The 24,838-nt window shown below is 43.7% G+C and overlaps 1 protein-coding gene and 2 long non-coding RNA genes across 6 annotated transcripts; 1 reads left to right on the top strand and 2 right to left on the bottom strand.

Annotated features, from left to right (window-relative positions):
- LOC119742127 lies at window positions 1–4,580 on the bottom strand. 4 transcript variants are annotated; one of them, XR_005272818.1, is made up of 4 exons: window positions 4,530–4,580; window positions 3,118–3,167; window positions 1,915–1,992; window positions 1–1,266 (listed from the first exon to the last, which is right to left on the bottom strand). It is a non-coding gene; the product is annotated as an uncharacterized LOC119742127 (long non-coding RNA). The 4 variants fall into 4 exon arrangements; XR_005272817.1 differs by having other exon boundaries at window positions 4,542–4,560; XR_005272820.1 differs by lacking the exon at window positions 4,530–4,580 and adding an exon at window positions 4,370–4,388.
- Window positions 4,581–8,102: 3,522 nt separating this feature from the next.
- LOC119741528 lies at window positions 8,103–24,838 on the top strand. Its single transcript, XM_038217320.1, has 6 exons — window positions 8,103–8,212; window positions 21,312–21,798; window positions 21,969–22,210; window positions 22,505–22,651; window positions 22,988–23,149; window positions 23,518–24,838. The coding sequence occupies exons 2-6, from the start codon at window positions 21,312–21,314 to the stop codon at window positions 24,631–24,633; spliced, it is 2,154 nt and encodes a 717-aa protein (XP_038073248.1). The 5' UTR covers window positions 8,103–8,212; the 3' UTR covers window positions 24,634–24,838.
- On the bottom strand, window positions 10,882–11,096 carry LOC119741529. Its single transcript, XR_005272742.1, has 2 exons — window positions 11,004–11,096; window positions 10,882–10,969 (listed from the first exon to the last, which is right to left on the bottom strand). It is a non-coding gene; the product is annotated as an uncharacterized LOC119741529 (long non-coding RNA).

Here is a 24,838-nt window from a genome sequence, read left to right on the forward strand (position 1 = left end):
AATATTGCCACAGTGTCTTTTTTTTAATTTATTGACACACTTTCAAGAAATACATTTAGAAAATAACCTTCCATTTGCCTATTAAAGTATATAACTTATTGCTTCAGTCTACATTCATTGGACATTTCATAACTTGACAACTTTTGTTCTTGCATATCGTGCTTCTCGAAATTGAAAAAAAAAAATTGTCTGTGTATCATCCATGGATTATAACTATTATTTCAGTTTTCATTGCTTTTGACACTAAACTTATTTAGTGCTTACAAGATTATGTCGGTACATGATAAAGATCCATTTATTAGTAATTAATACCTCCTTTATTCATAAAAACAATAAGTAAATTTTCTGTTCAGGGAAAACAAAAAAGCAACTGTTTAAAAATGTGTATATAGCCGACAAATAAATACTTCTTTAATATATGAACACATTATTTACAAAATATCTGAACAAACATTGTATTGTGTGTTCGAGGGCTTAGAAGAAAAAATGCACATACATTGTATTGACATGGATGGGACTCACGTCTTTGGATCTTCATAATAAATGGGTGTCTTGTGTATGTTCTTCCAGTCAAAAATTATTTATAAATTTATTATAAGGTGTTGAAACATCAGAAAATCAAATTGACTCGAACATAAATTTGACTCAACTTGACCACAAACTGTGACTCAACTCGGCCTTCTTGACTTAATGACTCAACTCAACAGGAGTAACTTTCTGATAAGGACTCAACTGGACTCAAGTCACAAAACTCAGTCTAATGAAATGTGTCCAGTTAGTTGTTTTTAGTGCATGAAAATGAATTTCAGTCGATGCAATCTCTTTATTGTAAACTGAAAGAATCAAAGTTCAAGAAGCCTGTGAGTAAAACTTTATAAACAGAAATAGGCATTCCAGCAGCAAAGAACGTGTGAGGATAAACCCAAAAGCTTGAAAAGATCATATAGGAATTTCATCCAGGCTTGCACAAGAAAAGGCAACTCACACAGCCACTTCAAATGCCGCGGCTAGCCTGAGCCAGGATTTGGTCAGTGTTGGGGTTGGAGGGCAGGGGAAGGCACCATCTTGTTTTTAGGGGACACCAAGAGTGGACCCAAGAACATTTTCCCCTAAATTTCAGGCCACTGCAAGTGCTGCAAATTCGAAAAGCAGGGCGGGGAGGGGGGGGGGGGGCTGGACCTCTTTTGACTCTTGACCGCTTTCTTTTTCACCCGTGAGGGCTTCGTTTCCTTGAACACCTCCAATAGATGAGATGTCTCTTGAAATCTGCAAAAATAAAAAAAGAGGAAATGGGTGATGATTCTCAGGGATTAAAGGAATATGACTATGTTTTACAATGCAATTGTGGGAAAAGAATAATTTACTGACAATTTGTTGTGAACATGGTGACTGCTCTATGTTCCGACACCCCTATGTTCCGACAACCTAGATTGTGTTACTCCCGGTTAGGGTTAGGGTTAGGGTTAGGAATAGGAATATGTGCAGTCAGAACATAGGGGTGTCAGAACATAGAGGTGTAACCGTGAACATTCACCTCGGTTCAGAGACTGTTTTCTGGATGGCTTCTATTAGAACCTCGACTTGGATCATCTGATATTTGAAGTGTAATAACTTTAACATTTTGTCAGACCATTTAAGCTACACAACTGCACACACTTGGGGTGCAATGCAAACATGCTCTATTTGACCTTTCAAGTGACTTTGTTCATGGAGCGCCTTGTGCTACAAAATATCACAAGTGATCTTGCTTCAAATGGAATGCCTTTCATACAAAGAGAAAAACAATGATTACTACAGATCTCTTTAAGCTTTTCAGTTTATCCTCACAGTTTTCTGCTGGAATGCCAATTTCTTTTTCAATTTTAGTTTTCACACCGGCTTCTTTACTTTGACTCTTTCAGTCTGCCTTCATACCTTGCCATTATTTTGATCAGTTGTCATGGTTCACCATCCCATCATTCATGTGTGGTAGCAGACGACGTGGTTGTTATCCTGAAATCGAGGAAATTACAAGCGATGCAAGGGTCATAAAATCACATCGACTACAATTCACTTTCATGCACTAAAACAACCAACTGGACACATTTTTTTTAACTGAATGTATATAGATAATTATGGACCACATGTCATGTATCATTAATGGTAAGATAAAAAAATTCTAAATTATGCAAATTCTAAGCAGAATATTAAATGTCAGTTGACTATCAGTTATTTTCCAACCATTTATCCTATTTAGAGATATTGACAAGAAAATCAATTCATAAAGAGTCAAAATCGCTCTAAATCTTAAATGCAAGTATCTGTAGCACAAGGTACTATTGTGGGTGACAGAGCACCTTCTGATTAAGAGAGAGTCTACTTAGATTTCCTGTGGAAAAAAAAACCTACTGTTGATTATGAAAACTTGAAAAGGTCCAACGTGATTGATGTTCTGATGTGACATATATTTGGATTCTTTGGATTTTTTGTAAAAACCAGTGTTGTAGTACTCTTACTCGGTACTCGTACTCGAGTACTTCTCGAGTACTTTTTTAAGTGTACTTGTACTTGAACTGGTACTCGCATGTCAAAGTACTCGTACTCGAAATGACTGTACTCGTACTCGGGCAGCAAAGTGCTCGTACTCGACATGTCGAAATTGTACTCGATCATCAAAGTACTCGTACTCGAATAGGGGCCTTATCTTATCGATACTTACAGTTTGAAATGGTGGATTGGCTGCGTTTGTGGAGTAATCAAAGTTTCCTGATTTTCCTCTGTGCACGTCCGGACAAACACATTTAACAGCAACCCACGAGTAGGTCTGTACTGCCCTATGGCCGTATTTGGAAATAAAAGTACTCGTACTCGTACTCGGAAGTACTCGTACTCGGAAGTACAAGTACAAGTGCTCGGAGACCTGTACTTGTACTCGGAAGTTCAAGTACTCATACTCAGCAACGCAAGTACTCGGCAGTACTCGGTACTCGGAAAAAAGTACTCGACTACAACACTGGTAAAAATGTATTTCAAGTCATGTGGTCAAATATTTGCTTGTTTTGGGGCAAAAATGACCCAAAATACAAAGATATACCGGTACCTTTTTTTAAAAAAAAAGGCAGATTAATTAGTGTTTACCTGAAGCAGCTCTTCATGATGTTTCATAAAACAAGTTTCGCACACTGAATCTGAAAGAAAACAAAGCAATAAAACAAGAAACATTTAGAGCTCTACTTTTCAACGGTAATTGGAATAGCATAGCTGACTATTCAGTATTTGCCCAGGCTGTCAACAGAAAAACTTTAGGCCTATTGTTAGATGCCACATTTTGTTGACAGTAACTTTTTTGTTGACATCAGTTCATTGTTTCCATCCTAGGTTAAAGCAAATGACCAGTTGTGGCATGCAAATTTTGGACAGGTACAGTGTACTTTCTGCAGGCAAATGGCCACTTGTGTAAAATTGACGCCAAGTTTTGAATGTTCAAATAGGTCAAATGCAGTTTCAAATAATCAAATACTACATTTTTCAAAAATGAATGGCCTTAATTGTAAACACTAGTGTGTATGTGTGAACAATCATATTTAAATATGAAAAAACACAAATATTCAAAATTTTAACTTCAAGAATGAAAAATTCTGGAACAGGTTTAAGGTCAAATATTTAAAACTACTATAACTTCACCATAATTTGTAGGGCAATACCCCCCTCCCCGTGCTTTTAAAAATATCTTTTGGCTATCATTACTGCAGTCGTAATGCAAGTTTCAACTGCTATCATAATACAAGGCGGTAATAACGTTAGGATTTTTATCTGTTGGAAATAGACTACAATGATATATCAACCGAATGGTTCTCAGGCTCTATCTCTCCCTTAAAACATCCTCCCAAGCCACTGATTACAATTACAACGAAGACAATTAAATCTTTTTAAATACAAAGAATGATTCGATTTAACGTACAAGTAAAAACAACCAGGAGTCTACTCTACTCTAGTCTAGCTAGCATGGACATGTAGGACCCAGCATTATTATTAAACAGGAAAAAACCAAAAACAAACAAAGAAGGAAACTGCTGCAATGCTTGAACGACAGTAGTTGAAAACTGCAATACGGCTGCCGTAACAATAGTCACTTAAATTTGAATTAATGTTTAGCTAACTCCTTTTTCTTCGAAGCCCGGCCCTGTTCATGCTGTTATTGGTTATTAACCAAATAATAATTGAGGCTATATACTGTACTGAACTATCGCAAAGAACGTAGTATCATACTATCCAGACACCACTTATTTATATCATGGAGGGTGAAGTGCATTTTCAGACTCCTTTTTTTAACCATCGCTATTGTTACGGCAGCCATCCAGCCATGACCAGTCCATGGCTAGTGCCGTACCGCGATTTTCGACTGCTTTCGGTATGACATTGGCCTAGCCATAGCAGCCAACAGTCGGGTTCCGTCCCTGAAAATAAACGGACCATACAACTTGCACATAGTTTCCGATTATTTTGTCTGATAAATAAACTTTTCTTTCCATTTGTGTCATATTCTGTACATTTGTAGTTACGTCGCGGCCACGGCGAATTCTGCCCGCCATGTTTACTTTTAGCGAAGTCGGGCTAGCCCGTTACGTCATTACACCGGGACTTCCCACTAGAGACCCGCTGTCTTATCCGTCTCCCACTTATCCGAGAACGACAATACCTTTGACATCCTAATTTCACTCTTGGAGGAACCAATCTACATGGGGCGAAGTGGGGATGGGGCGAAGTGGGGATGGGGCGAAGCGGGGATTGGGCGAAGTGGGGATGGGGCGAAGCGGGGATGGGGTGAAGTGCGGATTGGGCGAAGTGCAGTGGGGATGGGGCGAAGTGGTTAGGGGCGAAGTGACATGGGGCAACGTGGAAATGGGGCAAAGCGTCCGACACCCGTACGTAGGCCTAACGCCGTGTGAAGTGTGTGTAGTACGTACTGTGCTGTGTGTAGCATTATAACCAACGTTATATTTTACGGTTTCTCCCACCTGATACTGTCCGATTTTTCCTGCCAAATATTGTCCGATTTTTCCTGCCAAACTGTCCGATTCCTCCTTCCAAATATTGTCCGATTCCCCCCTGCCAAATACTGTCCAATTTTTTTCTGCCAAATACTGTCCGATTTTTCCTGCTAAACAGTGTCCGATTCCCCGGGCCCCCTGCCAAATAGTGTCCGATTTCCCTGCGAAAAAAAACCGTCCGGTGCCAAATAGTGTCCGCTGAGCATGCGCAGTAGGCGCCAGACACTATTTGGCATGTAATACATGCCAAATAGTGTCCGGGCGCCGTCGATCGAGAGAGAACAAGGGCGCACGTACGTACGTCCTGCCGGACAGTATTGAGCTGCAAAAATCGGACAGTATTTTGCAGGAAAAATCGGACAGTATTTTGCAAGGGGGAATCGGACAATATTTGGCAGGGCGGGGAATCGGACAGTATTTGTTGGCAGGAAAAATCGGACAATATTCAGTGGCGGGGGAATCAGACAATATTTGGCAGGGGGAATTGGACAGTACTTAGCAGGAAAAATCGGACATTTTTTTTCGCAGGGAAATCGGACACTATTTGGCAGGGGGAATCGGACACTGTTTAGCAGGAAAAATCGGACAGTATTTGGCAGAAAAAATTGGACAGTATTTGGCAGGGGGAATCGGACAATATTTGGAAGGAGGAATCGGACAGTTTGGCAGGAAAAATCGGACAATATTTGGCAGGAAAAATCGGACAGTATCAGGTGGGAGAAACCGTAAAATATAACGTTGGTTATAATGCTACACACAGCACAGTACGTACTACACACACTTCACACGGCGTTAGGCCTACGTACGGGTGTCGGACGCTTTGCCCCATTTCCACGTTGCCCCATGTCACTTCGCCCCTAACCACTTCGCCCCATCCCCACTTCGCCCAATCCGCACTTCGCCCCATCCCCGCTTCGCCCCATCCCCCACTTCGCCCAATCCCCGCTTCGCCCCATCCCCACTTCGCCCCATCCCCACTTCGCCCCATGTAGATTGGTTCCTCCATAAGTGGGAGACGGGTTGGTATAGCCGGGTTAAAAAAAGTTGGATCTTTTACTTCAAGCTTTTTTTCTCGGTAGGGGAGAGTGATAGCTTGAGAGGTTGGTTATGAATTGTTTATTTTGGTCAATGTTGGTGGGCTAATTCTTTCCGTTGGTTAGCAATTAGTGAATCTGTTGGAATTGTTTTTAAGCCAATAAAATAGATTAGGATTTTTTTTTTTACATGTAACAGCTGGGGCGAAGTGGGGATGGGCGAAGTGGGGATGGGGCGAAGTGGGAATGGGGCGAAGTGGGGATGGGGCGATGTGGGGATGGGGCGAAGTGGGGATGGGGGCGAAGTGGGGATGGGGCGAAGTGGTTAGGGGCGAAGTGACATGGGGCGACGTGGAAATGGGGCGAAGTGTCCGACATTCCTACGTACGTACTGCACGCCAAACAGGTGAACTGACGCGAAAAAACACACAGACATTTTGCACAAATATTAGGGAAACCAAGTCAAATAGTTATCACAGGTAACAAGGAAAACGTTAAAACAGATTGTAAAAAGCAAATTCAGGTGAAAAGAGATCTTTTTTATACGATGTATTGACAGCTCGACAAGACACGCAATAGGATGCACGCTATGGGCGTTTTCGAATCCCTGTTCTTGACAACACCCGGGTTAACCACTGATCTCTATATAAAGACTGGATAGCTAATACAGAGCCGCACAATGTACGAATTTGACGCCATATTGGTGAGACCGGCTGGTGATCTACAAAGGACAAGATGCCGTTTTTATAGACGGCATGATTTCTTTTGTAACGTCGCGGTTCACTTGACTTATATTTTGACCACCACCACTGACCAAGGTTAACTACAATTTTTCTAACGTCGTGGTTACTAAAATGCCGCAAATATAACTTTTTCGGCGTTTTGAAATAATAATCACTACGGAAATGTGTCCCTTTTAGAACATCATAATATGTGTACGTGACCAAAATGCGCGTCAACTGTTGATACAACGCGCGCGTATTTATGCGTAGAACGTTCGTATTATACGCGGCCATCTTTGTGAGACCGGGGCGAATTGGTCAATATGCAAAGTCTACTGTGTGAATGTTGTATGCATATCCGCTATCCAGTCTTTATATAGAGATCAGTGGGGTTAACCCGACACGAGAACAGCGGTCTCGAACGTGACGAACAGACCCGAGAGGGCGTTCGCGGATCGATTTTTTCACTCCCCGGTTGATGGAGGGTTCGGCGAGGTGCAGCTTGAACAAAATGGCGGACTGTGCAGATTCACTGCGCAATAGTCGTAGCCTTGTTTTGTGCTTCTTTTTTGTTGTTGCTAATACCCTAATGATTGGAATAAGAATACCATTATAATGCAGGTCTGCAATTTCATCCCCGCATGTACGGTTTTGCAACAGTCGTCCTCGTTCATATGGAATAGGCCTAAGTACAAATTCAGACGATTGTCGGCCATTTTGCATTGCTTTATATCGATGCGACACGCACCCGCGCGTTCGTAACAACCAGTTCGAGAACACGTTCTCGTGTTACACGCGTGTTGTCAAGAACAGGGATTCGAAAACGCCCTATAAGCGCGGACACTATTTGGCAAGCGTCCGTAAACAATGTGACGTCATAGACGCATGACCAATCAGATCGCATTATGCTAATTAGCGGACACTATTTGGCACCGGACGGTTTTTGGCACGACACCGGATGTTCGTTGGATACACATCATTATTCAGCTCAGTGAGGGGTGTAAATATTTGTATTTCGGAACAGTAATAAGTTACTGTAACCTATTACTACGGGTAATATAACAATTTTGTAAAATTAATATGTTCAAACTATGATTTATATCCCTTTTAAAAATAACCCGTCTGGAAAATCAGCATCACACATAAAAACTAAACTCAATTCAAATTGATGACCCCCGCAAAAATGTACTACACAGACATTAAATGTCCGTGTATATATTATTTGCATATACGCGAGATTTGAACGGCTGAACGAGACAAGCATACAACCGTTTTGTCAAAACCCCAGCTGCGCGGTGCACTGCAGAGATGGCATGGATGCATGGTGTATGTCATGTATGTCTGTCATTGTCTGTAAGTAGCGCACCTTTCATGCCTTTTCAATAGTCTGAAGAAATTCCATGGATTTGCAGTTCACAAAGTGATCGTGAGTACCATTTAAGCCCTATTAATTCGTCATTGATACAGCCTGTATATAGGCTCTTTATTAGGTATTTTTGTCATGAATTTGCCGTGATTTTGGAATTTTTTTGGCATGTTTGGGAAAGAAAGTACGCTCCATCATGTCCATGATGTTTGCTATCCGGAACTAGGCTAACTAGGGCAGTCTGGCCATGCTGGCAGCGTAGGAAAACGACTTTACACCACCAAGAAATTGGCGTCTGGATACTCATGCCGGGGAGCGTCAAAAGTATTTTCCCATTTTCTGCTAGTAGTAGAGTTTTAGGTTCTGTATCTGTATATATCTGTAAAGTGTAAGGCTACGTTGCAGCAAACCTATTCAGGCATTAGCTCAACGGAGTATAGCTCTACTGAGTGGAGCGTTGAATTACGGGTACCCCTCCATACAAACGCTCCACCGATTTGCCATACTTTGGTAGCACCATACACGGTCGTCATGACGGTATGCATTTTGTGCATGCCCTCGCGAGGACAAGGCCCAAAAAAACTGATAAAGAAAATACAAATGAGGAAGACAGTAACCCTGGATAGATCCACACATTCATGACATTCCATATGACCCCTCAAATTGTTTCAAACAACCGGTAATTTTGAAAAAAGAACAAAATAGTCTGAACTTACCGCTCACAATTAAATGTGTCTGCCGAGTTGCACAGTCTATTTCACTGACATGACTGATGCATAATTCATTGCGCGCGTGTGTGACGTCACTATTGAAGAAAAACAAGTCGCGCTTAATCAATGACTGTTTCATGTACTGATATGTGCCCCGCACCAAAAACCCCCAGTCAGACGGCGCGGGGCACACATGACTACATAAAACAGCTATTGAGTAAGCGCAACTTGTTTTTCTTCAATAGTGACGTCACACACGCGCGCAATGAATTATGCATCAGTCATGTCAGTGAAATAGACTGTGCAACTCGGCAGACACATTTAATTGTGAGCGGTAAGTTCAGACTATTTTGTTCTTTTTTCAAAATTACCGGTTGTTTGAAACAATTTGAGGGGTCATATGGAATGTCATGAATGTGTGGATCTATCCAGGGTTACTGTCTTCCTCATTTGTATTTTCTTTATCAGTTTTTTGGGGCCTTGTCCTCGCGAGGGCATGCACAAAATGCATACCGTCATGACGACCGTGTATGGTGCTACCAAAGTATGGCAAATCGGTGGAGCGTTTGTATGGAGGGGTACCCGTAATTCAACGCTCCACTCAGTAGAGCTAAACGGAGTACTGAGGTACTCAAGGCACTGGGAGTTATGTCTATTGTTAGATGAATGAAGTACATGAGAGATATGAGACCCATTATGTGGCACCAGGGTATACAAGGTGCTGCGGCCACTGCCAGAAACACCGGGGTGAACCCCTTCTCTTAGCGACAAGTGTTACTGGGTTCTTTAACGTGCATAATTACACAACACACGGGACCTACGGCTTTTCGTCCCATCCGAAGGACGAAGCAATAGTGGAAAACTGCCTAGCTCAAGAGCACAAGCACCATGTTCCCACGGTCAGGATTCGAACCCGTGTACCACGGCACACAAGTCGAACCCGTAACCATTGGACCACAGCACCCCCAGAAATTGCATCACCGTTTTAAAAACCAAAAACTAAATTTTCTGCTAAGTAGTCTGTGCTTGCACTTTAGCAGAAATTTGGATTTTACTTTGAGTTTGACGATACTCTGAGTAACTTATCGCCTTTTTAACATTCTTCCATGGTCTGGCCTATAATGTGCCTATCAAATGTTTCCCCCCCCCCCCCCCTCCCGGTGTCAGGTCAACTCGCCCCCTGGCCGACTCTCCCCTTACCGACTCGCCCCCTGACCGACTCACCCCTTACCGACTCGCCCCCGTTGTTTCTCCCCCCCCCCTGTTTTCAAGACAAAAACTCAATTTTCTGCTACTGTGCTAGCAGAAATTTGGATTGTATTTTGACGATACTCTGAGTAACTTACCACCTTTTTAACATTCTTCCATGGTCTTGCCTATAATGTGCCTATCAAACATGTCAAATGTCCCCCCCCCCCCCCCCCCCCCCCCCCCCCCCCCCGGTGTCAGGTCAACTCGCCCCCTGGCCGACTCGCCCCTTCACCGACTCACCCCCTGACCAACTCGCCCCCTCGCCTCCTAGCAGAAATTTGGATTTTTAACATTCTTCCATGGTCTGGCCTAGACTGGGACCGTAACCCCTTGACCGACTCGCCCCCTCGCCAACTCGCATTCTAGCCGACTCTTTCTGAATTTTAATTTTTCTATTATCAAAATTGTGGATTTTTTATTTTCTTGTACACAGGCGTAGAGCATAGAATACAGGTCAACTGGTACGCGAACCAACTCGTACGCGACCAACTCGTACGCGGGTCAATTCGTACGCGGACCGACTCGTACGCGGACCGACTCGTACGCGGACCGACTCGTACGCAGACCAACTCGTACGCGTGAGTTTAGACGATTGGTTTAGCTCACATGGACAGATGAAATGGCAGATGAAATTAGGTTCGGTACGTACGGTAGGTCGGCATAATTTTACCTTTTCTGAAAGGTTGAGATTTTCAAATTAAATGTAGTTGATTTATGAATCCGCCAGTGCTACTTACATTCGCGATTTTTTAGAGAAGAATTCTGCGGTTTTTTTTTTTTTTTTACAAGTTCGCTTGATTGATTGGGAAGTTGTCTTCGCGATAACCAGTATGATTGGTTCCCGCCGCACCGCGCACTGTATAAAGAATGCATGATTGAATCGCTGTAACCTGTGTATGCCGCGGTACAATTGCTGGTTGGTTAGACAAGTAAAATGACAAGAAAACACCGATATTTGCGAGGTCTATTGTATAAAAAGGAGCTACTATTAAAAAAAAGGAATATAGCATCACGCATGCATAACTTTTGTACGGACAGTGTCCGCCAGTTTTTTGCTTGGGTCAGATAGTTTTTTAGTCCTAATTATTATATATCCAAATAATATTTTGTAAAAAAAGAAATAATGGGGAGTTGATTTTTATTTTTTTTTTAAATCAGAATTTTTTATTCCTAATTATTACTGACAGGTACATTGATTAAAAAACACGAAAAATGCAACTGGTACATCGTTGCATTAATATATGGAATTTAATTTGACGTGACAAGGCTACAGGTATGCACAAAATGATACAACACTCGTCTAACTACAAAAATCAGTTACTTTATTATCATCATTCACGGGTTCACTCCCAATCACACACAACGGTCACACATTGAACTACGAACTACCCGTCACACTATTCCCAAATTCTTCCCAACCATGCCAACCCAATCCTCGAAACCACTCCTAAAACGGCCCGCGTACGAGTTGGCTCGCGTACGAGTTGGCTCGCGTACGAGTTGGCTCGCGTACGAGTTGGTTCGCGTACGAGTTGGCACGCGTACGAGTTGGTTCGCGTACGAGTTGTCTCGCGTACGAGTTGACCAATCCGCGTACGAGTTGACTCGCGTACGAGTTGGTTCGCGTACGAGTTGACCTGTTTCCAGAGCATAGATCTACGACCAAACAAAATTTCTGATTTTCTATAAACCGATAAACCAAATTCCATTTTTTTTCTTTTTTTTTTACTAGTAGAAAATCAAGATGAAATTTTTAAGCGGGAAATGGGGTTAGATTTTTTGGGCTACTCCATAAGTTCATCAGAAGAATGTTGGTGTCTTTTTAAAAATGACAAAATACTCGCCCTTCTTTTTGTAATCTTATAGGCCTTAAAGAAAATTAATATTTAAAAAGGATAGGGGAGGCACTAGCCTTGGTCAAGGCTCTCGTCGTTATGCTTGAGTTCAGGCTTGAAGTTGTCTTGGTTCAATCGTCCATGTGAGGTTTTGGGAGTGGTGCTCATTATGCTATTAGCCTAAGCTGACCTTAAATGTTGTTTGAAGTCTGCTTCAAACAACGAGGAAGAACAAAAATTCTTCACTGACTTAAGCAGTATCTCAGTGACGAGGTGTTCAAATGGATGCTGAACCTTCGTAAGACTTTGATGGAGAAAGGTTCTCTCTCGAAGGATGATGCTGTCCCCCGCAGTAACGCCAGGAAAACATCCAGCACCAAACGCGCTGGTGCCCCCTCATTAGCCCAGTCTGCTGCAGTATCTGGTTCCCATACAACAGTAGCGCCCTCTACGACAGGAACTTCACCCTTGTCAGAAAGGAAAAGTACCGGTACCCTTACTAGGAGCAGGCCAGCGAGACTCCAGGATTATTTCTAGTCTCCCATCTCCATTTTCACGACGCTTATTCATGGTTGATGAAATGTGCCAATCAAACTCAGTGATACTTCACCATCGCAATGGACACTGAACTTTTATTTTCATTGTTTAAGATGAATATTTACCTTCTTTTTGTTTTGATTGTCTCTCATTTCTCTGCATTTAAAGGAAATGTAACTGTTAGTTTGTTTTCTTTATGTTCTTTACTTTGAGTTTTACACTTTTTTCTGCATGTTTTTAGCGCTCCCTTTATCTTTGATTGTCTTTTACTATTGCTATTCATGTATGTACAGCAGTACAGTAAACTCCGGCTAAACCGACATCGTACAACTTGTAAAATCGCTCAAGTCGGCCGTCTGACTAAAGTCCCAATTGCCGTAATGCATTTCCATTGAATTTTTTATTTCTAAGTCGGCTGTTATAAGTCGCCATTTCCCTCAAGTCATTGTGTTACTCTCGGTCCCCTTTCCATAAAAAGCATTCCAAAATCCTTTGTGTAAGTCGGCATTCAACAAATCACGCATTGTCATCGACTTCCTGTACTACATGTACATGTACGGTTGGCAAGAAGTGTCATGTTGAAAAATGGCAGATATCGGCATTCGCATAACTCGTCACAAATTTTCTGATCCCGAGAACGCCGACTTAGCCAGAGTTTAACTGTACTTCCTTTTATTACAACGAGGACGTTGTAAACAGTGTTGCGTTCCTGCAAATTGCGTACTCCTTTCCCAACCAGTCCATTCCACTCCATGCACAGCGTAATGCTTGCAGCGATCCTGTGTGTGCCCTCACACAGCGCGAAGCTTACCACGAAATCTTAGACACATGCCCAATTGCAAGTGTGCAGCACATTGTACAGTAAACTATAGCATAGCCAAAATACATGTACTGGTAGCACTCATGTACTTCGGACTTAGCCATTTTCCCTTCACCCTTCCCCGGAGTCGATGCAAATTTCCCTCACACACTTTATCCCCACATCCGACCCACATTGACCCCAAGCATTTAGCAAATGTGGCTCGCTAAAACCAACCCGTGCATTCACCCCTCAGTGACCCCGAACACCCCAGCACAGCAAGTGTGTCCCGCTAACCCATGGCTGAGACCTGTGGTACAATGTAGCTAGAGGTCAGATTACTTAGTTCCCATAACTCACAGTTTCACTCCATAGAATTAGTGCGTGGATTCTCATCTAGTCTAGAGACTGTCTTGTGTACAACCGAGAAAGTTATCCCTTCCCCTTTTCCATGAGTAATATTTCGCCCGGTAACCAATGCTCTCGGACTTTCTTCCACAAGAATGTCTACATGTACGGTAAGTCAGCCGGTGTACAAATCCTCCATAAAGATTCCTCCCATTGACTTTGTACACAAACATGCATTAATCATTCCGGTAGATACCAGAATCCAGTGCTCCCATTGGCTAAGACACGCACCCAATTCTCTATATAAAGCACATAGAAATGGCAGTTCTGGTCATTGTTGGCTACTTGTATGATGCATTAGATTGATAATCTGGGCTCTGACCCAGGCAGAGCGCTACACGATGTATCATGTAGCATCGATTGAGCTGGGCCTCGACCCTTACAGAGCTCCTTGCATTATGCACCCGTAGAGCAAGCTGGGCTGCAAGCTGGCGGCTCACTGGCCATAGATCTCTGTACACAGATGATCATGTATGCCCAAACTAGACATTGTATATAGTTCGCCCTCTATTGAGCTGAGATGTAAATATTCCAGAATAAAACAGTAGAGAATAGTGTGTGTAAGATATTGTATCTTATCTGACTCTTCATTGATAATGTCTCCCACCCAAGAGAGACGTTACACTATTAGAGGTGACGTTGTAGAAAAGTCTAAGAGTCATCCTCAGCATCCATCAGAAGATCAGTTTCATTTATCTCCATAGCCTCCTCATGATACAGCTCGGCAACTTCGCACACTTGCTGGCCCTCATCATTTTCAGCATAGTAAGTATCCAACAGGTCAACGAGTGATGGGGGCAAGATATATGGGCCAATTGTCCAGACAGCTAGACTCCAGCACCCCTTCATCTGTCTTCAGCCACCCTTGACCCGCGTCATACCGTTTGGGGAGCTTGAAATTAGGGTCAGCGGCAGGCCTGTAGCACATTGGGTGTCTCAAGCAGCTGTATACAAGGGACGAGCGAGTCTTGGCAGGGAGGAATGCAAACCAAGTCAACCTTCGACTTGGAGTTGAGCATGTGATCCTCTCCCACCATGTTCTTTAGCAGCTTGCTCCTCACCCCATTCACAGAACTCTCAAAGGCTTGACCATACATTGTACAGATGAAAGCCTCCAATTGCTCCTGCACCTCTTGGGCCATCCTCCACGCCACGCCAAGCTGCCTGTAACATAGTGCATAATACAGTCGACTCTCGTTAATACGAGCATGGTTAAGACGAGATTTCGGTTAAGACGAGCATATTTCCCAGTCCCGACCAAAGTGTGCATATTGATGTAACCCCGACCTCAATTAGGTCTGAGGTTACTAAACATATATTTGACTATATGTACATTTACTATTTCAGTTTTCATTGTGTTCCATTTAATAGCCTAGTTTAATTTTTCCTGCTCTTTTCTTTTAATTTCCTTTTCCTTTCTTTTATAATTATTCGTATAAACTTTCTCATTTTTTTATTGTTAGTATATACTCAATTTATACCGATACCGAATTGACACAAACCTGCAACAGAGAGCCAACATTCATACTAGTCCAACCCTTTAATTGCGATATTGTTTATTTCTGGCAAATTTGACAAGCTGTCAATATGGAGGAATCACTTAAGAAAATGGCTTTGGACTGGTGCAAAAAGGAAGAGACTAGGCCGAGTCACTCTATACTTTTGTCCATGAAATTGGTTGCAACCCCTACCCAAACCATTGCGCTTGCACTGACAGATTGTCTCCCCAATATTGTAGGCATTTCTAGACGAGAGGACGTGGGGCAAGATCTGAATCTTGTTCTCTGTGATTTTGACAAACCTGTCTCTTTCCTTAAGTTTGGGTCGGAAATCACCTTGAACTTCCAACCACTCCCGACTTCTTGTTGCGTCATCCGTTTGGATGATTCTCCCTCTCACATTCCTTCCAAGAGCAGCAGAGTCCGTATCAGTGACCTCACGAAGAACGGAGCCCTTGACGAATGGCGGAACAGGCCCAGACCTAATTCTGCTGAATCAGATCCGGCGATACCTTCCACCTCTGTTGGGACTTCCGTTTCCCAACCCCTTCCCTCTGACTTTTCCAATTCCTTTTCTCGCTGCACTCTCGCAGCCAATTACCGGAAACTGAGATGTTTTTCGGGACTGGCCGTACCATCAAAGGACGAAGATGGCTACACAGCATGGATAGACCACGTTGAGGGCCAAATGGATGAATGGCAAGAACTCGACGATGCGGAGAGAAGGAAGAGGGTACGAGAGGCATTAAGGGCACCAGCCCTTAGCATCATCAATGATCTCCGTAGGGAAAGTCCTCTTGCGACCTCCCGCGACTACCTAAAAGCCCTCGACATGGCTTTTGGGGATACTGAAACAAATGATGAGCTCTTTGTCAAATTCCACAGTATGACTCAGAGGAGAGAGGAGAAGCCCTCCCAGTTCCTAACAAGGTTACAGGGGACCCTACGGAAAGCCCTTAGGAGGGGTATAATCCCTCAGGACCAGTCCAATAGGGTCCGCCTCACGCAGTTCATAAGGGGAATCACCTTCGACGAAATGTTGCTGGTGAACCTTCATTTAAGGGACAAAGTCGACCTGCCTCCCAGTTTCCTCACCCTTTTGTCCCTGGTGAGGACACAGGCTGAAGAAGCAAAGACCAAGCTGGCACATCGGAGCCAGCCGGCTGAACATCAAGGAGCGCATCACCTGCAGCATCTTTCACCACATGTGCCATCATTCTTTCCCTCTGCCCCTCATTTCTTTCAGCACTCGGCTTCCCCAGTGCCTGCTCCCCGTCACTCAATGGCGCATCCTAGACTACAGGGTGAACAACGTGGGTCTGGCCTTACGGTGGGTGTAGTCTATCCCAAGAAGCAAGGCCGTCCTTCACTCAGGTGCAATTCCGATTCTGTCACTCATAAGGCTGATGAGCCATTTGGTGATCTGTGGACTGCAGAATTTGAGCAGGCTTTCCTCACTCTAAAGGAACGGCTTGTAACAGCACCAGTACTTGCTTTTGCAGACCTCTCAAAACCATTCGTGCTCCACATTGACGCGAGTCGAGACGGCTTAGGTGGAGTATTGTACCAGGATCAAGGGGGTAAACTCCGTCCAGTTGCATATGGCAGTCGGGGATTGTCCCCAAGTGAGAAGAACTACCCCGCACACAAGTTGGAGTTCTTAGCTCTAAAATGGGCGATTACCGATAAGTTCAAAGACTACCTGTACATGGCGAAAGGGACTAAGGTTATGACGGATAATAATCCACTCACCTATGTCTTGACCTCAGTTAAGCTGGATGCAACAGGCCACCGATGGCTTGCAGCACTCTCCTCGCTTGACTTCTCCGTCCATTACAAACCAGGAAGGACCAATGTGGATGCAGATGCGCTATCGCGTAGGCCACATGGTTTAGAATTCAGCCAGAAATATGAACACGAGCAGCAAAATAGACTGGGAATGTTGGAAGCCCGCCTGAAAGGAATTGCAGATGTCAAGGATGAGATTTGTCCCAAAGAGGCCATCTGTGCCCTCTATTCCCCAACACATGTTCAAGTTGCAGTGCATGGTGTGGCCATATCAGCGAATCCGCTTCACTCCCCAACTCCAGATTCTGTCCCTCTTGTCCACTCTTTCCCTGCTCATGCAAATGCCGTGCCTGACTCATATGATCCTGAGCCCAGTTCCCAAATGGTTGATAGGGTCAAGGTGCAGCGAGATGATCTATCTATCAAACAGGTTATACTGTGTGTTGAAGGTGGAAACAAACCGGATTTGCTGGCCGAATTCCAACCTGAGGCAAAGATTATCCTGCGAGAATTTGAGAAACTGAGAGTTTCCAACCGTGTCCTGTACAGGTGTGTCATGAACAACCTCGGCAAGAAAGTGTACCAGCTTGTGCTCCCTACACAATATCGCATCCAGGCGATCAGGGGCCTCCATGATGAGCTGGGGCACTTAGGTGTTAAACGCACAGTGGCACTCACTCGGGACAGGTTTTACTGGCCCCGCATGGCCACAGAAATCGACGAGTGGTTGAGGCACTGCGGTCGATGCATAGCCAGAAAGACAAACTCCAAGCCCGCTGCTCCTCTAGTGAATATCAGGACAAGTTGTCCACTGGAGCTGGTGTGCATGGATTTTCTATCCCTTGAGCCAGATAGCACAAACAAGAAGTCCATACTTGTTGTGACGGACCATTGCACCAGGTACGCGCAGGCTTTTCCCACCAAAGACCAAACCGCCCGTATCGTCGCCAAGGTCCTTTGGGAAAATTTCTTTGTGCACTATGGTCTGCCCAAGCACCTACATTCTGACCAGGGACGTGACTTTCAGAGTAAGGTCGTTAAGGAATTGACTAACTTACTTGGAATAAAAAAGTCACGCACTACCCCCTACCACCCTCAGGGAGATCCCCAGCCGGAACGGTTCAACAGAACACTCTTGAGCATGCTGGGGACTCTCGAGAGTGAGAAGAAGGCAACGTGGAGCCGCTACGTCAGTGCCCTTGTACATGCCTATAATTGTACAAAACATGACAGTACAGGTTTTTCCCCGTACTTCCTTATGTTTGGCCGGGAGGCAAGGCTTCCAATTGACCTGCGGTTTGGGGTAAGCCCTGATGGTCACTCTAATGCTGACCACTCCAACTATGTCAGAGGATTAAAAGAGCAATTTTCTCGAGCATATCAGCTTGCTTCAGACAAATCTGCCAAGTCGGCCAGTGCAAACAAAGTTTGTCATGACAGGCGTGTGACAGGCTATGAACTCCTTCCAGGTGACCGGGTCTTGGTAAAGAACCTTGGATTGCAAGGCAAGCAGAAACTTGCAGATCACTGGAATCTGGCTGTTCATGTAGTCTCTGAGCGTATCAACCCTGACATGCCTGTATATAGAGTTAGGCCGGAGGCTGGTGGACGAGTCCGTACCCTACATAGAAACATCTTACTTCCCATTGACTATCTCAATGAGGAGCCTTCTCAACAGTGTGCTGGTAAAGCAAAGCCAAAAGGCCCAGTGACTAGAATGAAAGCCAAGACAATGGTTGCTAATGAGCAGGAGGACCCAACAGAGTCAGAGAGGGATGATACCAGTGGCGATGATGAGGAAGTCATTGTGGTCTTCCCGTCGACTTCCGCATTGCCCATACCGGATACCCGATCTGAAGAAAGGGGAGGTACCAATCCCACCATGGGGTCCGATCCCGTAGTAGGCGTACTTGGATTCACCCACAGTAAAAAAGTCTAAGAGTCATCCTCAGCATCCATCAGAAGATCAGTTTCATTTATCTCCATAGCCTCCTCATGATACAGCTCGGCAACTTCGCACACTTGCTGGCCCTCGTCATTTTCAGCATCGTCAGTATCCAACAGGTCAACGAGTGATGGGGGCAAGATATATGGGCCAATTGTCCAGACAGCTAGACTCCAGCACCCCTTCATCTGTCTTCAGCCACCCTTGACCCGCGTCATACCGTTTGGGGAGCTTGAAATTAGGGTCAACAGCACGCCTGTAGCACATTGGGTGTCTCGAGCAGCTGTATACAAGGGACGAGCGAGTCTTGGCAGGGAGGAATGCAAACCAAGTCAACCTTCGACTTGGAGTTGAGCATGTGATCCTCTCCCACCATGTTCTTTAGCAGCTTGCTCCTCACCCCATTCACAGAACTCTCAAAGGCTTGACCATACATTGTACAGATGAAAGCCTCCAATTGCTCCTGCACCTCTTGGGCCATCCTCCACGCCACGCCAAGCTGCCTGTAACATAGTGCATAATACAGTCGACTCTCGTTAATACGAGCATGGTTAAGACGAGATTTCAGTTTAGACGAGCATATTTCCCAGTCCCGACCAAAGTGTGCATATTACTATTAGGAAAAAGTGCTTAATATGAGCTTGATGGGCATGTTGGGTGATACGAGATGATGGTTAAGACAAGCACTTTTTGCGGTCTGGTAAGTGCAAATCTATTGTTATCTGTCTATTTCCATGCGCATTTGGGAAAACAATTTGTCAATCAACGAACCTATTCAGTTTTAATTGGCACCGTGATGATGCTTGCTAACTTCAGCGCTGCAGTTTTTATACCACTAGGCTAGCACACAATTTTTTGTGTTTTCACGTACTGCATGAGGGGGCTTAAAGCAGACAATGGACATTTGCGGTTCCGGGCTATCATAGGGATTCTTTTTGATGGCTTTCGTGCCGCCCGAAGGAACAAGGCAGACAATAGGCGTTTGCAATTCCCGGGCGATCACAGTGTTTCTTTATGGTGCTGCCCGAACGGTGAATCTATTTTTTAAAAAAAAAAAAAATTCCCTGAAAATTATTAAAATTACCCTCCCCAAAAACTTATCCCAAAAGAATTTAGAAAAAAAAGGCAGTATATTTTTTTTTTTGGAAAGTTGAAAACAAGAAAAATAGAAGAAAGTCACCCCCACTTGATGTACATATGCAAATTCCCCATTTAAAAAAATGCATTATTCTCCCACCCATGCTGTAAATCCCAACAAAAGTCACCCGCATTTCCCGCTAAAATCGTTTAACGTAACCAGGGCATTCGTTAACAATTCAACTCAGACCCACGCCCTCTAGTGTCCACATTGGAAAGAAAAAAATTGCTGGTATCACCATCTGTACCTGCACACTGAATGCAACTCTTCTGTTGGTCACCAACTAAGAATGTTAATGTACTTACGTGCATGCCTTCGCGATCATGACAGGTAGGTGACATCGCATCGGTACAGTACGTGGGTGGCGATGATTCCGCTTGCCCCGTTGTTGGGTTGAAAGTCAGTTTATTTTTTTCTTTATTCTTCTGAATTACATGTACACAAATGCACCATACAAGTTTTAATGTTACATACCGGTACTGTCGTGACTTCATTTCTTAACATCACAATTTCATGGAGAACATGATTTAACTTTTCACTAGATTCACTACAATTTCAACAAGAGCATGTGGCCTATGCATTAGCTACATTAACGACCCATGATGTACGTCGGCGAGTGCACGAAACTTGCTTGTCGCTTAAGACGAGGTATTAATGAGTCGCCTGTATGTGAACACTACATGTTGTTCTATGATTAGTTTCTATGTGAATATTGCAATTGTTGAAATGCAAGTGTGATTTACCTGAAAGCCTTGTGGAACTTGGGGTTCTTTTGGAGCTTCTTCAGTGGTGCCACCTTTCCCTTGCCCTTGGAGGTGCTGGCACAGTCCTCTCCCGAGGACACATAGAAGGCAAGGAGGTTGGAACACCAATCCTTGCCAAGTTCACCTGCCAGCTCGCCAAACTAAAATCCCATTGAAGGAGTCTGAAAAAAAAAAAAGTCTCAGCCTCTATTTTACAAAGATTGTCAGTATGTACTGTGCTAACCCTATCATGGTCCCCTTATAAGTTATACTTTATGCGTAGACTACCTGGTTATTTACCCTTGTGATTAATCCTGGTATGAACAAATATTATTGAAACGGCATGAGCTCATCTATCTTCGACATTGATCCCCAGCACTTGCGAATCCGAGTAAACTCATCTTGTTATCATCGTCTGTTTGATCAGTTTATAAGTCATAGTCCAGCATTTTAGCAGGGTTGTTAAAAATCTTTCTTTTTTCCTCTTTTTGAATGCTGGCTCCCAGATGCAGACCAAGGAACAATCTCTGAGGCCTGGTGGTTTGGTGGAAAGTAAGGATTCTGAAGAAGAACTTGGAGTATCTGATGATAGATTTGATTACAATCGTCTGGAAAGATATAGATTTCTGATGATGGGGTCTGAATCCCCATCTCATGCCCCGCTTGCAAATCACCTACAGCCTCCAAGGGTAGGAAAACGCATCGATCACACCGGGGGAAGGCTGGAGCTTTTCAACGGTGAAATCTCCTTGGAGATCCCTCCAGGAGCTCTTCAGGAGGGTCAAGTGGAAGACATCACGCTGAGTGTGGACTGGAATGACAAGCACATACCGCCGTTGAGACGTAGCGTCATGAACGTAGCACCGGTAGTCCAGTGCGGACCAACGGGTCTACACTTTGACAAGCAAGTTCAGCTTAAGTTGCCTCACTGTGCCGTCATACCAGATACAAAGCACTGTAAAGTGACAATCCATTGCAGCCAAACTAAAGAAGGTTAGTTTTTAAATAGCTCATATGTGCCGAAACAGCCAATAATTTTCTTTTTTTGAGTCGTATTACACAGAGGTCTTCGACCCTGGACGTCAGTCGTAATGCAATGAAAACATCATCCAACCTAGACTAGGACTTACCATGAGTTTTAATTTTTTGTTCAAATCATGAAGGAGAGTCACCACATTGGCAGAAGATAGCCAAGCCTGAGGATTCAGACATGGCAGTGGATTGCCAGGATGGATGCTTCATTCTCTCAGTCCGTCATTTCTGCTTGTTCACTATCAGTGTGAACGGTGAAGAGTCCCTGGCCAAAAACATCATGATTGTTGGCTACGGACCCAAGCTCAGAAGCTTGGAGGATGACCAAGAGATCCGTATCTATCTGTATGATGACCATGTCAGTATCCGAGACGTGAGTATGTCATTTTCATCTGATGAACTCACTCACAGAATCATTACTTTACTCTGACCTCTTTGTAGTTGCTTACTTCCATACTCTGATTTTTCAATACATTCCTCCCCCCCTCCCCCATTTGCCAGTTTCATCTCTGAGTTACATGTAGGTGACCCCAATTGCCCTTCCCCTGAATCTGTATTCTAGTATTCTACTATTGTGCTTGGACATGATTGACAAAAAGACATTTCGTTCTGGTCAAAATCTATAAACCTATTTTGAACAGGGAAAAATGTTGTATCTCCTGTGCAGAGAATTCATCAGGAAGAGCAGAATCTAGACGGGAAGCAATTGGATGGCCCAGTCACATACCAATTTGGAAAGTTAAACCAAGGCAATATGCAAATTGAAGTGAAGGACCATACCAGTTCATGGCAGCTAACATTATGCAGCCAATGCGTAAGTTAATGTTGTCAAACAAACAAAGAACATCACTATATCCACGTGTGGTGTTAAATTGTCCCTTTCAGCAACTATTATCTTCTTCTATTGATTCCACTCGAAATATTTTTTAAAAAGATGAGCCTGCGATAGTGTTTTTTCTGCAAGGTCTTGCCAGAACTTTTAATATCTTAATACGCCTTTCTAACATGTCTAAGGAACAGATCTCTGTTATGATTATGAAAAGGCTTGTCAAATGTTTAGCTTATGAAAAACAAAAACAAGTATGAAGGTTGTGTGAGATCTTAAATGGATGTGAATAATGAGGTCTTTTTACCATGTCCACCCTTGCAGGTGGAATTTTCCTTCAGTAAAATGTGGAATTCCCAACCTTGGAATCAATGCAAGTTTACCTTCTGCACCACCAATAAAGCCAAGGAGTTCAGGTGTGTCATACAGTTCCAGCAGACAGGAAATGAAGAAGTAGCAAAGCTGCAAATATCTAACCATGTGAAGGTATGGCTGTTAACATTGAAATGATGATACATACAGGTGGGTGGGTGTCTTACAGTCATTATGTGGACATAATGGGGCCGAAAGGTCAAGGGTCATGGTCACAGTGGCTAAAACAATAGAAATATTGTTTTTATTCTGAGATCATAGGGAATTTATTCACATAAAACCTAAAGAAAACAATAATGCTGTCAATGAACATTTCATGTGACCCAAATACACGTGTACATGTAAGTTGATGTTACAAGAGTGGTGTTATGTCAAAGAAGATTTTTCAGAACAATTCTAAACTGGTCGGGTTGTGCCCGACCACTCAAATAGAAATAAAATGGCTATCGCTGTTATGTCATGTCTTGGTGGTTTGGTTGCAGGTATCATCAGACTCGAGTTATCTTCCAACAGGCAGTGGTGCCAATGGTCACTCAACATTTGATGCCCCTGCTCCTCCCCAGGCCCAGCATGCACCAGGAATTGTATCGTTCCAACAAAGACGGACGTCAAGACAGGATATATCGTTGATAGGAAGTACTGATTCCGGTATATTTCAAGTGGATGGATCATGCACACAGTCTGCATCCAGTTGGTTCCAGCAGGAATATGCAGACGGTCCAAATGGTTCCTCCATCATGCCTAGAAGTTGCAGATCATCTTTTGTGACACAAGAAATCATTCCATATGCAGTTAAACGATTACTGTGTGAGAAGCTCGATGTGATAGATTATGCATTAGGTAATGACTGGAGGGTTCTTGCTGCGTCATTTGGCTATGATAGATGTATTAGTTCATGGGAAAACCAACGGTCACCTACAAGGTGTATCATAAAAGCTGTCCTGCAAGAAAAAAGAATCAAATCACTGAAGGATCTGAAAGACAAATTACAAGCAATGAACAGACTTGATGTTGTTGAAGAGATTGAAAACTATGAGCTGAGAACATGTGATGGAAGCACTCCCTCAATACAGCCGGCCAGTGAAGAACCAATGGCCCTGGGTGACACTCCAAGTCCAGATGATACTATCAAGCCATTGCCTGGAAGTCAAAGATTTTTGCAATTGCAAGCACCTCCACAACCTTTGCAGGTTCCTGATCAAAGTTGCCCAACAAACGGATCCCTGTCTAGCACAGACGCAGAACCAGGTGACTCTAATCCAAACATGGTGCAACCACCCTGCAATGGTGCGGCTGTGACTGGACACATGCTGTCCACTGCTCAACCCCAACACCATGGTTTGGATCATAAGTCGCTTCACAGTACTGAAACAGGGATTAATAATTGCCCACAAACCCCCTCTCCTGCTACATCCCAAAACCAACCAGTGACCAATCCCACGGCTTCACCAGACAGCCCGATGAATACGTCAGGAAATATGACCCCATGGAGAGAGCCCCCCTCATCAGGAACCACTGATGAGAATAGAAACGAGGAAGCTGTGACACAAGGTGTCAGGAGAATGTTGTGGGAATCTGGAGAGTCAAATGGGTGCTAACATTATGTCTCGTTAACACTCTTCTATAGCAGTGTTGCAGTTGAAGAATGTTAACTCTTTAGGAAAAGAATGTGTCCACAGAAATACGTGTAATAATATTTAGCAAAGTAGTAAGCCTTTTGAAATAAGAATTATTATACAACACCTGAATAAATCCCCGTCATCTGATTGGTGGATCGTTGATCACGTCATTGAATTATTTGTA

This window comes from Patiria miniata, unplaced genomic scaffold (genome assembly GCF_015706575.1).
Source record: "Patiria miniata isolate m_02_andy unplaced genomic scaffold, ASM1570657v1 HiC_scaffold_5, whole genome shotgun sequence".
NCBI lineage: Eukaryota > Metazoa > Echinodermata > Asteroidea > Valvatida > Asterinidae > Patiria > Patiria miniata.